Raw genomic sequence first — 15,010 nt, forward strand, 5'->3', positions numbered from 1 at the left:
AGCCTTAGGCCTTCTCTCTCCACCACACAGGTAAGGAGCAGCCCAACACCACCCCATCCGTAATCAGCACTCCCCAAGCCTTACAGGTCAAGCAACAGTCTCTACAGTTAATTACTGTTTAAATTACTCTGGTTTATCAGGGGCGCTTTCCTTCCAGCTGAACCTTTCAAATAGAGCTGGAGTACGTGTTCCTTTCTAGAGTGCATATGTATATTTGAATGAGACCCGGCGCTGCGAGGGTGGCACGGGCCCTCCCAAGCACTCTCCCAGCCCCACACTCTGCCCTGAGTTGCAGCGCTGCAGGGAAAACCTCAGGCCGACAGCGGCAGCGGACGGAGGGAGGCAGAGCCGCGCAGCTCCGGGCGGAGCCTCATCCCTCCCGCACGCCCCATTTCTCGCCAAGCTCCGGGCGGGTCGGCACGTCACTCCGGAGCCCGGCGCAGCCTGCAGCTGCACGCAGGGCACCCCCCGTCCGTGCCATGAACTGCAGCGAGGCGCGGCGGCTGCAGGCGCTGCTGGGCGCAGTGCTGCGGGAGCTGCGCGGCGGAGCCAACAGCAGCGCGGCCGCCGCTGAGCCCGGGGCTGGGGGCGACGCCTCGCTGTACATCCTGCTAATCATGATCTTCTACGGCTGCCTGGCCGGGGGGCTCATCCTGGCCTACACCCGCTCGCGGAAGCTGGAGTCCAAGCACGACCCCTACCACCTCTACATCGAGCGCGACTGGGACCGCGGCGGCCCGGGGCAGGCGGCCGAGGAGGGCGGCCCGGCCGAGGAGCAGCGGCCGCTGTGACCCCGCGGAGCGGAGAGAGGGGGCTCGGACCTGCAGCGCGCTACGGGACGGCCCCCGCCCGCAGCTCGGACCCCGCAGCTCGGAGCCCGGTGGTACTGCTTTCTGCAGTAAACACCTGTGCCACCGCGCGTCCAGAGAGCTCTCATCACTCATCCATCTAAAGCTCTTGCCCAGTTTGGCAGCTGCTGCATCTCACTGCCTCTGCTCTCACGTGGGGAATGGCCGTACGTCGGCTGCACGAGGGGATGGGGTGTTTTTTTTTCCTCTCTACAAAAACCCTGAAATGACAGGAGCTGCACACAGCGAGCACCAGGATCAGCACAACGGGGCCTCAGTCACATCGGAAGACCTTGTGCAAGGAATTCCTTCAGCACAACCAGAATTAAGCTGACAACCAACGTTCCCCAAAGTGAAGAGGGAATGATTACACATCCAAACCCTTTTTAGCTTTGTCCCAGTGAAGGAACACTGTCAGCAGGACTGCAGCCTCCCCGAGGCATCACAGACCAACAGCTCAGAAAGCACCTGCAGTGCTGACCACCACCGCTGGCTTCAGGTGGGCAGGGCAAGGACAGAGCCGGGGCTGTCACATCTTCCTGAGTATGAGACTCGCACACACTGACCCTCGTGCTGCACGCAGCCTGCTACAGCCCTTCCTTTACTTATATACACCCTCTCTTGCCAGAGAAAAACATCCCTCATCCACAGTCACACCTTTCATGTCATTGCTTTTTGACAGTACGTACACTTGTAACAGCCAATTTCAAGGGAGGAAGCACAGGAGGCAAACTCCCCCCGAGCTCACTGCCAGGTGTGCTGGCCTCGCGACAGCAACCTCACACATCCCACTCGTTTTGTGGCATCGTTGCTTTTTTAAAAAAAATATTTCAATAAAAATAAAGATAAAATAAGTTTTGTTACTTCTATACATTGACTAGAGTATTTATATTACGTGGGCTGCTCCAAAAGTAATGCCTCCTATTTTACGGTACTGGCCCACAACAGAGGCAGCAGTGGTGGCAGAACCTCCCCACCCTGTTACGTTCTGTTGCCGTGTGAGAGATGGCAGCAGAGGGGCAGTCTGACATGGAAGTGGGATGCAGCAAACGGGTGGGACTGAATTCCTCCATGAAGGTCAACTGCCATGCACTGATGCTTGCTGAATGTTTCTGGAGACCAAACAGAGGGGTGGGCAGTGCACTGCAGCAGTGGGGCACCTCTATACTGGTGCAGACTGGGATGAGCATGCAGACTCTTCATGGTTGGCAAAAATGCACAGCTGATGAAAAACCGGAGCAAATTCTCAGCTACAAAGCTCTACCAAGCAGTTACTGCGCTCTTTGTATCTGTTGTCACTTCTATGGAAACGAGGAGGCATTACTTTCAGAGAGACCTACATATATGTGGCCCAATTCAATTCCCCTTCACTCAGTGTGGCCCAGGGAAGCCAAAAGGTTGGACACCCACGTGTTAAAGCTTCAACATACTCAAAATTTCAATGTGCTCTCAGCATATTTTGTTTAGCATAAGTTACTATTCCTCACTGCTCCATCCTACAGATCACCACATGGCAGTTGTGGCAGTCCCTCTGTACCAGCATTCAACCAATACCACTATGTACCTTCATACTGCAACTCACTCCCCAAAAAAACAACGTGCAATACACTACACTTAGATCCTGTCTGAAAAGAGGGCTGCCCTTGTGAAAACATTTCAAATAAGTAAGGCACAAAACCTGCTGCCAAGTAACCAACAAAGCACCTGCTTCTAATTATCTGCAGTTCTACTGGTACATTTCAACACCTGAAAGAAGCTCTAGGTCTCGGTCAACCGCAGCAACTTGCAATTTTCATTAGTCCATCTGTTCTGCGTTATAGTTACAGTTCAACCAGATGTTTAAATAAGATAACATATTATCTACTGGTTAGAAACCTTAAAAAATAGCGAGGCTTCATGCATTTGCTATGGCTTTGAGCAACAAATGGACCACTTTTTGGCAGCTGATCCCAGCAGAAGCCATCGCACAGCACCACTGCAGTGTGCTGGCAGCCCCTCCAGGCTGGGTGACCTCGAGGAGGACAAATCTCGGGGCATCACCAGCCTCTTGCTGCTCCACCAAGCCCTCAGCCTGCTCCTGATGGGCAGCACCTCCCACGAGGCCTCTGCACTCTGTGCCTCTGCCCCAGGTGGAGGAAGAGCTGCTGCACACCACGCAGACCTCACTGCCTCACAGCCAAGAGCTGCTGTGACTGCCACCTCAAAGCCATTCCCAGGGGGACCTCATGGCCCCATGGCTCTAGCAGCTGAGGTACTCCACTCCAGCGAGTTATGCCTCTATCTTTTGTGGTTAGATGGTGAATTATTATAATAAAAAATAAATTACCAGTCCTGCTCCTCTTAAAGCACTATAAGTTTCTTTTTTTCCTCCCCTTCGTGCACATTTGAATTAAAATAATGCCTGGATATGCCATAGCTGATGATGCTGCTGTGGATTTTACAACCCCTGGAAACACCTTGGAAGTGTTTAGAGAGGAGACACTGCTTTATTTCTGTTCGGGGTGCAAGGCAGGTAATCACAACTGAAACAACCCAAGCCTTCACAGTCAGCTATCACTTCACAGCCCCAGATCCTTCCCTGCTGCGCAGGTTGCCAGGCACTCTGCCCCACACCAGCAGCACTGCATGGGGCTGTTGCCACCAGTGCACAGGACACAGCACTTGGTCTCACTGAAGCTCATACAATCGGCCTCAGCCCAGCGACCGGCCCGTCCAGATCCTGCTGCAGGGCTTTCCCATTCAGGCAGATCCACACTTCCTTCCAACTTGCTGTCATTCACTCAATCCCCTTGTCCATATCATCAATTAATATATTTAACAAAGCCAGCCCTAGTACAGACCTTGGGAAACACCACTAGAGACAGAGACTGGCCAGCCAGCCAGCTTTTTTACCCAGTTTAATTCATTTAAATCACTAAACCCAGCCTTCTAAAGGACTCAGCTATCAATGACCTAACTCTTTTCCATTAGGAACAGGGAAAAAAAATAATAATAAAATAAAAGCAGTTTCTTTAGAAAGACTTAACTAACATTGGAAGACAAGTGTCTAAATTCACATCTGCCATACAAGCAAAAATACCTGGTGTTTTATCCCAAGCCATGATTAATTTTTCCCAGCATCCCTAACTACTTATGTAAAGGCAAAGGGACCAGCACAAACAAGGAGGTGTTAGAAAAGAAAGGAAAATGAATGCTCACCCATCTCCAAGGATCTAGGCTTGCAGGGGAAGAACTCCAAAAGAAGAGATTTCCAACAGAGATCCTTCCTCAGTGGCAGTCAGCCCTTACATGAGGTCTAAGAGGGTGCAGCCCCCCACCTTGCCTTCACCTGTGCTCCCAGGACTTGGTCTGTTCTTCAGGTGTTCAATCAGAGTGGTTCGGGCCATGACACAGCAGTCCCCATACACCTTATGCTGCATAAGCTGTCAGAGTTCTTTTCAGAATAATTACTGAAAAGTGATTATTTGCAAAGTCTCACTGAAATCTACACCTTCAAACACAGCAAGAACATTACAGTATATATATATATCCCTTGCTTTTAGAACAATGCCTGTTTTGCACAGACACTGACCCTGCATTACCATCGCCTTCATCACCAGCAGTTGAAAGCTATCCATGCTAAGTGATCATCAGTCATTTAACATCAACAGCAAAATAAAGTGAACGAAGCATATGAATTATGACATGAACCATTTCTTATTCAAGTGCCTCATTTTTTCTTAGCACAGGAAGAGCAGAGAGCTCAACAATATATTCTTGGATAGTAAATATTTACAAACCAAGGTTCTGGAACAAGTTTTGCTTGGCTTCATACAAATACTTGTTGGACAGCAGTCAAAACATCAGTAAATTCTACAGAACATAAGGACAGGCAGTAGCAAGTAGCTTCAGATAACCCAAAAAGGGCAGCAGTCCCAACCTGGTAACAAAGAAGGAATCCTTTACCCCTTCCAAAGGAGGCAAGCTCCAAGAAATGTTTCTCTGGTGGCTGCCAGATTATGGAGGTGTGGACCCTGTGACCCCCCCTTCTGGTGGCACTGGCGAATTGCTTCCACCTGTGCTCCCAGGGCTGGCGACACTCCTGCACCAGGAGCTCAGTCACTGGCTCAGGCTGTGACCTAATGGTTTCCACAGAGAGGGAAGCACCAATCTGAGGCTGATGCTCTGGCCAGTTCATCACCATTTACTGCTTCTCAGTGCTCTTAGTGAGATGCTTGCTATAGATTACTTATTACTCCAAATAACTTTTCTGACACAGCCTGTTCTGCAGTGTCCCAGCACCAGCTGCAACAATCAGAACACATAATTCACATCTAGAACACAAGCAGTAAAGATAAAGCAGCCATGAATTATTTCCTGAACTTTTAATATCTTAAGAACAAACTACGAAAATGCCTTTAGGAAAAAAAAGGGGCTTTCTCTTTTAAAAATGGAATCTTACAAGAGGTCTTTTAACAACTCTGAAAACTTACAAAATATACTCAAGTGCTGATAAATCAGCATTGCTTTTATAATGTGCTTTTTCCCAGTCAGGGTAATGAAAAGTATGCATATCAAGTGTCATTTGCATAACAGGAACAAATCACTTCTCCCCATTCCAAGAAACAGTACAAGTATCTTAGGTCAATTTAACTGCGGTATGGTAGAACAACAAAGCAACATTAAGAACCGTGACGTATAAAGACAATACAGGGAATGCACACAAGACAGAACATCTACCAAGACTTCTGCTGCCACAACACAGAGCATGGATGTTTCACTGTCTGGTTGTACATTACTGACTTGGGATCAAGCAAAACTATGCTGGCATTAGCTCCTGGTTACAGTTCAGAGCTTAAGCATGTTCACTTCCTCAATGCCCACCAGAAGCTTGATATTACACCTCAGTCAACAAGAGGGAAAATTAAGTACCATATCAGTCTGTGCTTGTTTAGAGGAATAAAAAGCAGTTGTGTTTCCTTCTTTTAACTTCACCACAGAAGTAGTAACAAGCTGCAGTATCCCTCACTTACCTGCTTGGGCAAGTTTTTTGTCTGTAAACAGACAGCACACAGCTAGTACTTCCCTATAGCTAAAGCAATAAATCTCTAATAAATTTCCCTTCCAATATCCCTGTATGCAGAGTATAAACTGGGTCTGTACAGCTAGACAGTTAGTAAATCTCCTATGTAACGTCAGGTAGGTCTTTTTCTTTAAGTATTAATTGCAGAAGTCAGATTTAAAAGCAGTGTATATTTAAATACCATGAGAATAATCAATAGGAATAAAATGATCAAAACATTGTTTCAGATATTCAAAATCTCCCACTCTGCATAGAAAAGAGCTTCAAAATTAGTATACAAATTAGAACTTGGATCAAAACATCCATTAAGTACTTACTCCCAGAACAAGCTTATTAGGTGCAAGTATAAGTGTGTGTCCTGGCATATGTGTTTGAAGTTCAAAAATAAAATGATACCCATCACTACATTCCAAGAGACAAAACCTGTTTGGTGCATGTAATCAAATTACACTGCCGATGTAACGAAGAACAAGAAAAGCACAGCACACCAGTGTCACAGTTCAACAGTGCTATATGAGAAACAGACAGATTGAGGGTTCTCTTCTCGACTCATAGAAGAAATGTAAATAGACAAACCTCGCATATTCTGTTAAGAACAAACAGTAATTAAATAAAGCAACCCTTTCTTCACTACATACAGATATAACAATGCATTTACAGTATTTACAATTTTCAATAATTTTGGATTTTTTACATTGTTTGCAGAAACCAAGTATTCTTCAGGTTGAAAACAAATAGTTACACAGCTTCAGAAACCACTCAGTATAGCAGCAGCTTCTGAAGTAAGTCAGATCATCAATTCCAATGTACATCCAATGACATCAAGAGTACCTTTAAATGAAATAAAGTCACTCATTTCACCTAAGTATCCCATTACCTACAGGATAATATCACGCCATCCACAAGTGTTTTATACAAGTTAGATACTGCTCATTTTCACAGTTTTCCAATTTAGGTAATAAAACTAAGTGAGCTGCAGTCCTAATGGCTGCTGCTGTCACTGCAACAGTATTAACAATTTCCCCTTGTATTTTCATTAGCAAGCAAGTGTACTATCACATATATAACCATATAAAAGCATCTATATTCAGATCTACTTTATAAATTCCCAAGTTAAGATAGGCAATCTTCTAGCCTGCACCCACAAAAACTATTCTATGAAAGCTGAGAGAAAAAAAAAAATACAATAGAATGAATAAATAAGGGAAATGTTAAAGAAACATGAAAACTGTAATAAAAATCTGCAGGCAAGGAAGATGGTACTTGTGTTCAGAGCTTCTTTTGCTACGCTAACAGTAAACAAAGAACCTGTTAAGAACAAAAATACTGAAGAGAAGAACTGAAGGCTTCACAGTAATACACACCTTTAGTGTCATTATTTTTATTACAATATTTCCGGAAAAGATAACAGGGATTCAAAAACTGCAGACTTTAAATGGGAAAAATATTCCGTCCTTCACAGTGACAGAATTGACAGTGAAAGCAGACAGAAATGATGTTAACTGACCTACTTCTTACACTACAAGACTTCAAAAGAAAAACCACGGCTGAAGTCCCTTCACACACATTTGACAAGAGTTGTTGGCACTGAAGTTCTGAGTTATTCAGTATTCCTAAATGTGGATCAATATAAATTAACCACAACCAAATTCTGAGATGCTTAGGTCAAACTTGACAAGACACAGTCCTTCCGTATCAATGAAGGTAACACAAGCTTTCCAACAGACTACTTGAGAGATTATACGCTCACAGGCTGCATTTGCAACTTTCACAGAGCAGAAATCATTGCCAATCCCCACAAGCCTCTTACAACCAGGAGCAGGTAGCTTTGAAAATTCTATATACATGTCACAGGCATCTTCTTTAAAAGAGGTAAGATGCTACTGTAAAAACAGGCCTTTTCAAGTTGAAGCAGTTAGATGTTTGGTCAGAACTATACAATAAGAGAATTTTGTGTTCAAACAAAGTTTCTGCATAACATACAAAAAGTCTGTAAGTGGCAGCACAGCTGCACGTAAGGCATTTTAGGAATGATTCCAACACAGCTCATTACCTTCAGCATTTCCTTAGGTTCAACTAACATGAACAACCCGTTACATTTTCAGATTGTTTATTATTAAAGCCACGGCCATTGGGATTGAGCCTGAGACATCTGCAGACCTTCCATAGTGACAGATGCAACACGAAGACTGAGCACAGCCCACGCTCACGGAGTGGCCAACTCAACAGCCAGCGTCGTTACGTGGAATGAGAGGTCACTTCCTGTAGGCAATCCTCACTAGTTGGCCCAGTCCTGAAAGCGGAAACAGTCACTCGCAATCTTCCATACTGTGCTGTTAGATGTGGCTTGTGCTGTCAGCAAGAAGTTCTGGTTGAAGTAGCGCTGCTTGTTGCCATCAAATTTTACTGTCCCACAAGTCACCACGAGGACTGTTGTCTGGCTTTGAGTAGCTTGCTCTTCACAAGAAGAAAAAAACATAGAAAACAACCCAAACAAAGACTAACAGGTGAAACAAGTAGGAAATATACGCCTTTTATTCACTTCTGTTACACTAGTTACAGGCTACTGGTTGGTTACATGTCCATGAAAAATACAGCTTTCTTACATCGTTTCCATATATACAACAGTGTACTTGCTTGCCATCAGCACTTTAAAATGGGTTTTATATTTACATCTGATGTTGTTCATTTTAGAGCACTATAAAAATCCCCTGCATTTTTTTAGAAAAAGCTCTCTTGGTTTGATATGATATATATATTTATCAAGTCGCATACACATTCACCTCTCCCTCCTCTATTAGAGCTTCTATTCTTTTACAGCAGAGGAAAGCAAGTATGCTTGACCACAGGCTTTTGCCTTACTTATATTCCAGAAATATCCTTTAGAAGTTATTAATTAACTTCTCAATTATGTAACCTTTTTTTTTTTTGCAATTGCTAATTAGAAATCAAATGACCTTAACATCTATTCAAGATGTAAAGAAGTCAGAGCACATACAGATTAATGGTTTGTCCCACATTCTATTGCATGGCAGTACTGGAGGCTACAGCAGAGGTCTCTTGACTCTCACACATGGTCAAGAACATAGACTGTTAAGCCCAACCTTTTCAATACACAAAAATGCAACAAATCTGAAAATGATCTTAATAAAAAAAACCCCATCTCCCAGACATGAGGGACAGTGTGAGTTGCTGCACTGATTCGTGATTTATGCATGGCTTTACCTTCCAACCCTCAGTATTTTCACTAATCAAATAGTCCCTAGAGAAATACTGAGCACTGTTACAGTTGTTTTTCTCTATCCATAGTTATAAAATGACTAAATAAATAAATAGTAACAGAAGCTTACCATGAACAGGCTGGCAGTCCAACACATTAACCTGGAATTCACTGGATGGCAGCATTTCAAAAAACTCATTGAGAGCCTCTTGCCCAGACACTGCGTTGCCATTCCAAATTAACGTCGCTTTGTCCAAATACAGTCTGGTCAGAGCCTGAGGGATTACAACAAGCATCTTTGGGAAAAAGTGTAAGCACATACAGTGCACAACATCTCAAAATAGGAGTTGAAAGAATGTTTTGTATTACTGATTACTTCTGTTCCTTGGGGAAATAAAATGACCTCCTCCTTTACTAACTTCTAAAAATTAGCATTCCCCACCAAGAATTGAAATAGATGCATACTTTGCTTTATAACTTGCCAGATGACTTGTACCTCTAAACTTAAATAATGATGACATTCTTTTAACAAACCTAGTGATGTAACTGAACTGCTTGCTAACGAAAGGAAAGCCCTACCTTCGCACAATAAGCTCATCACTGATTCTGTGTGCATGCACATGCAACACCAGTTGTCAGAAGGTATGATTTCAGGTAAAAGAAAAGCAAGATCAGGAGCAGTGGAACCACGCAAGAGGACAACTATCTGCAGCAGATCAGAACCTCCCCAGTATTTCATAGGCCATAGCTTACGACTGACTACTTCTCATGCAAGCTGCTGTACATCCGTGCCTACCCTGCTTGAGCAGGATATGACTGAGCAGCAATATGCAGCTGTTGACACTTCTACTCCACTTTTTAAAAATACATTTATAATGCACTATACCTCAGAGGTCAGGTAGCAAATCCTGTACCTCTAGCATGCATCTGGATATTCTAACAGGCCTCCTTCAGAATGATGCTGCGCAGTTACACAGAACAATCCTCTACCGGGCAGCCTAGGAGGACAAGCTGAGACCTCTGCTCCACAGTAACCAACTTCACGTGTTAAGTACTTCGAGTACTTTCAAGTGTAATGGTAGCTAGAGAAGGACATGAAACTATTGAAAATAGCTCAAAGTATTGGCAGAATATGCACATACCCTTCTTCTTTTATCCATTGTCTCATAATAAATGTTGACAAATTCTTCTGCAGCTCTGCAGGCTTGATCCACATAGGTTTTGAAATCCTGAAGGTTAAAAAAAAAAAGACAAAAGCTTAAGTATTTTCTAATTTTATATTTAATTATTATCCATTATATTATTACTTATATTTTACACAAACTAGCCATCTAAGCAGTCTCTCCAGCTAGTGAACAACCAAATCACTATATACTCCACTCTCACTGAAAGATGATGTCAAGTAACACTGAATGCACACTGCTTTTCTACCTCCTGGAGGTATCATATCAGCTTCCAGCAAGGGGCCGGTGTTAGGACACATCTCTGAATGCTGGTTTATTTGTTTTATTTAAATTGAAAATAGTTACATTGGAAAATGGGCTCCAGCTGGTTGAAGCACTGTGAACACAAGAGTATTACATGGAAAGAGCTGCTGCTTTCTGTGATGACCGTTCTGAAGTAAAAGAACAAAATTCATCCAATGTGTTGCTGAAAATGAACAAGAATTCCATCACACCTTATTTTTTTAAAACCAAATTCATACAGGTATTTCAAAATATCTCTGCAGAAATAGAGATACATATACACAGTCACACACAGATGTATGTAAAAAGTAGTAACAGTTCTAATTGGACATTAGCAGGGACAGTGTCCACAAGCATGCTGAACACATTCTAGTATTAATCACTCTAGTGCCACATCCACAATTAAAAACTAAGCACTTCTCACATCACTTCCAAAGGTATTGGCATTTGTCATCACATCTCAGTTAATAATTTACTCTGTTTGTTTACCTGTTTGGCCTTCTTATAGACCCTGAAAAGCCATATCTCCATTTCTTGCCTACAGATCTACAAGGACTACTCCAAAAGCAATGCCTTCTATTTTGATGCTGGCCTGCAATGTCAGAAGCAGATGGTGGTGGTACAGCAGTAGAGGCTGAACCTTCCCACCAACATCTCATTGTATTTTGTTGCTGTGTGACAGATGGCAGCAGAGGGGCAGTCTGACACAACGGTGTCTGACATGGAGGTGTGGATGAGATGAAGGGGTGGAAGTGAATTCCTCCATGTGGAAAACATGGCACCCACTGCCATTCACTGATGCTTGCTGAATGTTTCTGGAGAGCAATCAGTGGCTGTGAGCACAGCGAGGGGTGGGTGGTGCATTTCAGCAGTGGTGACAGTGATAAAGGGGCAGCTCCAATGGTGCAGATGTTTACAAGCTCAGCACACAAGCTCTTGCTCACAGCTAGTGAGAAAGCATAGCTAACGGCGGTGACCGTGTTGGAAAAGAGTGTTCTGTAGCTAAAAACTTGTTCAGTCATACCGTATTATTGAACTCGTTGCATATGTTGTAGGTCCCATAGAATCACATAGCAGGCATTACTTACAGAGCAACCTATCTGTAATCTTTAATTTGGTTCTGTAATGATGTTCTGTTTAAAACGTTATCATTTCTCATTCTTCTATTTCAACGTTATATTCTCAACATTTACAATTCCATCAGTACATCACAATACCACTATTTTTCTTGGTGGTCTTTAATAACTACATACCAAAACTGCCACCAGTTCCTCCAGTATCATCCCAACAAACACTTTTCCTTTAAGAAATTTCCATACTGCAAAATATTTAATAGTATATCAAATCAGTGCTTACTCTACAGGGACAAACTATCTCACATTACTAATTTTTAAAATTCCTCATGCAAGGACATTTTACTGTTCTTCGCCTTTTCATTTCCTGCAACAGTTTCTAAACCCAGAGGCCAATTCTCATGCCAAAGTGACGTAGCAGTCTTCAAGACACTGCATTCCAGCAAGTGCCAACTGTGGCACTGTGAGATAAGGAGCGTCAGAGCACACGCTGGGGAGCAGCAATCATAACTTGCCTGGTTAGTTATTTGGGACAGATAGCTGTTATCACTCCATCAGCACGCATTTGTGCACACACGCTTTCCAACCAGCGGCCAAACACACTCCCAGTTAGTCACCACGCAGACAGAATGGGTGGGATGGAGACCAACAGAGAAACACCAGGGCACAGCAAAGAGCAGTTAGGGAACCAGGGATGTAGAATCAGAAGTTGGAAGGGACCTCTGAGAGCCATCTAGTCCAACTTCCCTGCAATGAACAGGGACACCACAGCCAGATGAGGCTGCCCAGGGCCTTATCCAGCATCACCTTGAAAGCCTCCAGGGACTTAAACAGGAATTTAAGTCAAACAGAAAATAAGTCGTACAAATTTTGATACTCAGGACAAATTCCTTTTAGCAGTAGTCCTGTATACTATATATTTAGAAACCTCCACAGGGCATCTGATCTGGCCTCTCACTCAAAGACCGGCTCTGAGGTCTGATCTAGCTCCCAAGTCAGGCCTATCTGCTCAGAGTCCTAGCTCCAGTCATGTTTTCATGAGGATAGGGATTTCAGATCCTCTTTGCTCCCATTCCAACGTCTAACCACCTCATAGAGAACCTTTCTTCTCAGCACTTAACAAGAATGTTGCAAATCGCTTTTTTTTTTTAAGACTCCGATGACGGTTCCCAAATATCAGCTTCCCCTTTCATCCCCTACCGCCAGTTCAGGGCCCGAAGCCCTTCAGCCACAAACCGCTTAGACACCCTACAACTCGCAAGCGCACGGCCCCGAGGACAGAGCCTCAGACGGCCGCAGCGCGCTGCGCAGAGGGGCCGCGGGCCCACGGGGAGGGCGGGACGGGCGCGGGGGAGGAGCCGGCCTCTGGCCGACGGCAGCCAGCATCGCTCGGGCACCGCGCACAGCCGAGGTGCAGAGTCCGCTGCCGCGAGCAGCTTCCCGCCGCCCCTCTAGTCACCGCCTGCCCCACGCGGGCATCCCCTCACCTCCCGAAGCGCAGCACTCGGGGCCAGGCCCAGGACAGAGTAGGCCAAGCGGACCCGCGCTCCTCCCCGGGCCTCCTCCGCGTGAGGCCGCAGCTCCCCACCACACAACGTGGCCCTCACCGGCGGCTCCTTCCTCTCCGACCCCTGCCGCGGTGACCGAGCCCCGACCCCAGCCCAGCCTTTCCGTGGCGCGGCGGGGTGCGCGAAGACTCACCACAGAGGCGGCCATGAGGCGGCAGAAGGCGCGGCGGGCCCCTCCCGGCGCGAGGCGGGCGACGGAAGTGCGCTGCGATCAACGGCCGCCACTTCCGGCCGCGCTCCGCCGCAGCCCTTCCGGCCCGCTGCTGGCTGCCCGTGGGGCTGAGGGTTCGAGACCCCGTCCCGTCCCTCCTGCTTCCGCAAGAAGAGCCGCCTGAACGCTGCGAAGGAGCGAGCGCAGTTCAAGCGCCGAGCGGCTTACGGGCGTGGCAAGACTGAAATGGCTCTGTTGTAGTTAATTTGGTGACCTTTTCCGCCAAAGACGACCTTCAGGTAACGCTAATGTCAGTCTGGCATGCTGAGAGAGGCAGCCTGCACCGCGCTGCCTGCTCTCACGGGAAATGGTTTATCACAGCTTTAATACATTAAAAAAAAAAAAAAGGAAGAAAAAGTGAGTTTGGGTGGTTCAGCGCATTCCACAGTTATGAAAATGTTCAAGAAGACTGCAGGTGGATAATGGTAATGGTATGATCTGTACTTCCAAGTGTGAACGCAGGCACAGACCGAGGTGCCTTACACGTACCGGCAGCAAGTGGGGCGAAGCTGCAGCCAGTGTGACATGATGGCAGGCTGCTGCTCCCACGGACAGCGTGCCTGGAGGACTGCAGGGTTACAAACAGGTCTCCGTGTGTGCACCTGGTCTCTGTCTCTGTTTTTCCACCTGTTTCAGATCTGCTCCCGCTCCCCCTACGCGTACCCCTCTCTCCAGGCGGTGGCTGATGGGGAGAGGATGGGGAATTTGGGTCAGGGCATCTGAGGCCGTGCCCTTTGGTAGGTTGAATCACGTCCAGCAGTGTCAGCTGCGTACTCATTTGTCATTGCTGTGTAGGAGTTGTAATGCTGAGAAACAACATGACCTGCTGAATTAACATCTGCTCCCCGAAGATTGCTTAACAGAAGAGTTCAAACGCCTTCCTGTTTGAAATCTCCAGTCTGCCAGCATGTCACTACATCACCATGTTACTTCTTTGCTTTAAATTAATAAAAGTGCTTCATAATATCTCATATAACAAAGAGGTATCATCAATTTCCAAATAGAAAAGCAATGTTGCTTGATTTGTTCCAGATCACAAGGGGAGACGACTGCAGAACTGAAAACTCCAATCCTAATCTTTTATCTTCACTACGTAAACATCTTTACTACGTTGGAGTTATTGATGTAAAACTAAGAATCACCCCAATCTCTTATCTTCATTCACTATTTCCTGTTTATTTTCTTCATACAAGTGACAATGTGTCTGAAAAGTATAATGCCATGATCCTTTTCTACAGATTGAATTTGTAGGAAATGAACACTATAAATCCCAGTGGAGCAAAGGAATTACATTTGTGCTATTACAGAGACTGAATTGCCTGCACAGAACAACAGAGCTGTGACAAATACTAATTTGCACTACCTCCTCATTTTACTCATATGCACCTGTGGAGCCTGGATGGAGACCAGGCTTAGCAAAGGCCTCCCTGCTGGCAGACTATGTGCAATTCTCCATCTTTCAAACACATTGAATTAAGAATCTGATAAAAAGATTTTATAAACTCTTATTTAGCAATGTCTGCTCCAACAAAGTAAGTAACATGTAAAGAATAAAACCAGAA

General features: G+C 45.2%; 2 protein-coding genes across 2 annotated transcripts; one reads left to right on the top strand and one right to left on the bottom strand.

The window, feature by feature from the left end:
* The first annotated feature begins 479 nt into the window (after positions 1-479).
* On the top strand, positions 480-791 carry KCNE5 (potassium voltage-gated channel subfamily E regulatory subunit 5). Its single transcript, XM_065729793.1, has one exon. It carries the CDS (start codon positions 480-482, stop codon positions 789-791), a length of 312 nt encoding a protein of 103 aa, XP_065585865.1.
* Positions 792-7,275: 6,484 nt separating this feature from the next.
* Positions 7,276-13,443, bottom strand: NXT2 (nuclear transport factor 2 like export factor 2). Its single transcript, XM_065729623.1, has 4 exons — positions 13,371-13,443; positions 10,273-10,359; positions 9,261-9,405; positions 7,276-8,367 (listed from the first exon to the last, which is right to left on the bottom strand). The coding sequence occupies exons 1-4, from the start codon at positions 13,383-13,385 to the stop codon at positions 8,189-8,191; spliced, it is 426 nt and encodes a 141-aa protein (XP_065585695.1). The 5' UTR covers positions 13,386-13,443; the 3' UTR covers positions 7,276-8,188.
* Between the last annotated feature and the right edge of the window lie 1,567 nt (positions 13,444-15,010).

This window comes from Cyrtonyx montezumae, unplaced genomic scaffold, assembly GCF_038088225.1.
Source record: "Cyrtonyx montezumae isolate F1298 unplaced genomic scaffold, pur_monq_1.0 scaffold_11, whole genome shotgun sequence".
NCBI classification, from domain to species: Eukaryota; Metazoa; Chordata; class Aves; order Galliformes; family Odontophoridae; genus Cyrtonyx; species Cyrtonyx montezumae.

What these genes read in the sequence shown, in the direction of transcription:
- NXT2 (XM_065729623.1), bottom strand. An exon ending in CAATGGATAAAAGAAGAAGG is followed by an intron (nt 9,406 to 10,272) that starts GTATGTGCATAT and finishes GTAATCCCTCAG; the next exon opens with GCTCTGACCAGACTGTATTT. An exon ending in GGACTGCCAGCCTGTTCATG is followed by an intron (nt 8,368 to 9,260) that starts GTAAGCTTCTGT and finishes CTTCTTGTGAAG; the next exon opens with AGCAAGCTACTCAAAGCCAG.
- KCNE5 (XM_065729793.1), top strand. Translation starts at nt 480, where the DNA reads ATGAACTGCAGCGAGGCGCGGCGGCTGCAGGCGCTGCTGGGCGCAGTG.